Genomic DNA, 2985 nt, shown 5'->3' on the forward strand with positions numbered 1-2985 from the left:
CAACAACTCTAATAAATACATATACCTCGATCCACCAAAGATGTTTCTATATTTATTCTGTAGTCATCCTCAGTAGCTGCAGGAATCTGATTATACTCATTTCACAAAGGCAGTGAAAATATCCACCAGCCTGTGATATGTGGTCCACTGATTTGCACATCGGCCAAGATTGTAATCTGATAAATCAGTGCATGGCACCAGTACAACTTAATTTTCTATAACCTTAAAAATAATACATGATCTTAGATTTTTAGGGACAATCATCTAGTTCTAAGTTCTCATGTCATTATTCTTAGACAAAAAATTCACTTTGTTGGTAAAAGAGCCTACTAATATAAAGGCATGCCTTTTTACACCCACTGAAAGAGTATTGTGCCCTCATCCATGCCAGTGATTTCCTTGTAGGGATAAAGCCTCCACTGAAATATTGTATCTGATGAAAGAATGACACCTACACACAGCATTATTAACCATAATATCTATAATTTTTCTATCTCCCGCATTGTGTCTTGCAATCAAAGCGTACTAAAAATATCCTCTGCAACCAAGAGCTACATTCTCTAGTTGCAATGTCCTATCACCTACCTGATCGTCTGTGTTTCTGTTTCCTTGATCACACTTCACTCCTTAAGAATCAATTTACCTAACTAAAAAACAAAATTCTTTTTTCCTCTCTTTCTTCTTCTTTCTCATCTTCCTTTGTATTCATTCTGTTCTCTTCTTCCAGAAAAAAACTAAGCCCTAAACTCATAAAACATAAGATATGTATCAAATTTATTACTGTATTATTATTCTCTTGCATTAGATTTCTAATAGAATGGCTTTCACACCTGAAAAAATAAGATACAAAAGCCAGAGGTAATGAAAAATTATTGATTAAGTAAATTCAATACTTAGCTCTCAAAATATTTGTGACTACAATATTCCTGTGACCTTGAAAAAATTTATTTTTATAATTATTTAATGGATTTCATAAAAATTTTTCCACATAAGACCGTATTAAAGAATTTATTTTACATTGTTTTAGTTAACCAAGATTTTCAAAAAGAACACATTGGATAACTGGTTTTCAGTGCCTGGACATGACAGAATGCTGAGTTCAGAAATCGTTTCATGTCAGTGACAAATGTGTACTTTATGAATTCCTACAGAGAAACATTCTCAAAGGAGCATCTTAAGCAAGGATTAAAAAATAAAAAGGAAAAAGAGATAAAATACATTCACTATTTTGTTTCATTTATATTCTTTACCCTCATTCCTTATGTAGGAGGCACAAACCCATTGATTGATGGCTGTCATGGACTACAGCCTTCATACTGAAAAATGTCACATGTCAATTCCTGTAAAAGGAAAACTTTGGTATCTCAAATAATGTGGGCTGATGTTCTTGTTTTGTTCTGAAAGAAGGTTATATGGCTGAATGAGGAAAGAGCAGATCATGATGATCGCCATATTTTTACCATGCTAACACGGATCTGATCGGTCTTCATGCCATAGATAAGTGGGTTGAGGAATGGAGGGACAAGCAAGTAAAAGCTAGAAAAGAGGATATGGATCCATGGGAAGATGTGAGAGCCAAACCTGTGTGAGAAAAAGGAGAAGAAAGCCAGGAGGTAGAACTGGAGGAAGACACAGATGTGAGCAATGCAGGTGTTGAAAGTCTTCAACCTCGCCTCCTTCTGGGGCAAATTAAAAACTGTGATAAATATCTGGATGTAGGACAATGTGATGAATGTGAGGTCAAACCCTGCAACAGTGAAGGCCACAAACAAACCATAGATTTTGTTGACTCTGATATTTCCTGCAGCTAATTTCACAATGGCCATATGCTCGCAATAGGAGTGGGAAATGACTGTTGTATGATAAAATTGGAACCGACACTTTATCAGCACTAGACATGGGGCCACAAGGATGGCAGCCCTCAGGGTTACAACAGCTCCTAATTGAGTGACAAGCTGAGTTGTGAAAATGGTGGCATGTCTCAGTGGATAGCAGATTGCCACATAACGGTCAAGGGCCATGGCAAGCAGAATGCCAGACTCTACACCCTGAAAGGTGTGGATGAGCCACATTTGAAACAGGCAGCAATCAAAATTGATGTCTGGCAAATGAAACCAGAAGACTCCAAGCATCTTGGGCATAATGCTGGTAGCAAGCACAATGTCTGTGGCACCTAGCATGGCTAGGAAAATGTACATGGGCTGATGGAGACTGCGCTCTGACCTGATGATAACAAGAAGCAAAGCATTTCCAATCACACCGATTAGGTACATGGCACAGAAAGGGATTCCGATCCAGCACTGCACAGACTCAAGGCCTGGGATACCAATTAGTGTCAAGACAGAAGGCATGAAGACTGTGATGTTGGAGCGCAACATGGTATTCTCAAGCCTCCTGATGTCAACAGAAGATCCACACAGCCACTGTAGATCTACTTTGTGTTTTTATCCAAAGCCACCATACTGAGTCTGTTTGATATTTCTGGAATACTGCAATCATATCAGCCACCGCATTCACGCTATTGAAGGGGAAACACAGCTCCACAGAGACACATCCCTGCTTTAGAGAAGGTGTCCATGAGTATTATCTCAAAGTGAGATATTCTGTACATAGGAAAAAGACTTCAGTGAACCAAATTGCCTGTGTCAAGACACTGTTGCTGATTGTCTGTTAATTTATTTCTAGACCTGTGGATGAAAAATTAGACTCCTTTACTTTTATTAGAAATTCAAAATATCGCAAGATACTAGTATTTCTCACTATATCCAGCATTTCACCTGTTCTTCTAATACTACTCTGATTCCAGTCATTTTTTTGGTGAGGATCGGTTGGTTTAGATCAGCTAATTTTCAAGTAAGACATATTACTGTACAGCAGACTCCAGAAAGTAGAGATAGGAATAGTTGAGACTCAGTAACATAACATAATCCAGGCATGATGGGGCTCATGGGTAACCCCAGAGCTCTAGTAAACTGAGAATGTAGA

The 2985-nt window shown here is 38.1% G+C and overlaps 1 protein-coding gene across 1 annotated transcript; it reads right to left on the reverse strand.

The window, feature by feature from the left end:
• Window positions 1-1436: 1436 nt before the first annotated feature.
• On the reverse strand, window positions 1437-2378 carry LOC100722966 (olfactory receptor 52A1). Its single transcript, XM_003465356.1, has one exon. It carries the CDS (start codon window positions 2376-2378, stop codon window positions 1437-1439), a length of 942 nt encoding a protein of 313 aa, XP_003465404.1.
• Window positions 2379-2985: the final 607 nt, after the last annotated feature.

This window comes from Cavia porcellus, unplaced genomic scaffold (assembly GCF_034190915.1).
Source record: "Cavia porcellus strain 051 isolate PalLab524CR breed Dunkin Hartley unplaced genomic scaffold, mCavPor4.1 scaffold_9, whole genome shotgun sequence".
In the NCBI taxonomy this organism is placed as follows: domain Eukaryota; kingdom Metazoa; phylum Chordata; class Mammalia; order Rodentia; family Caviidae; genus Cavia; species Cavia porcellus.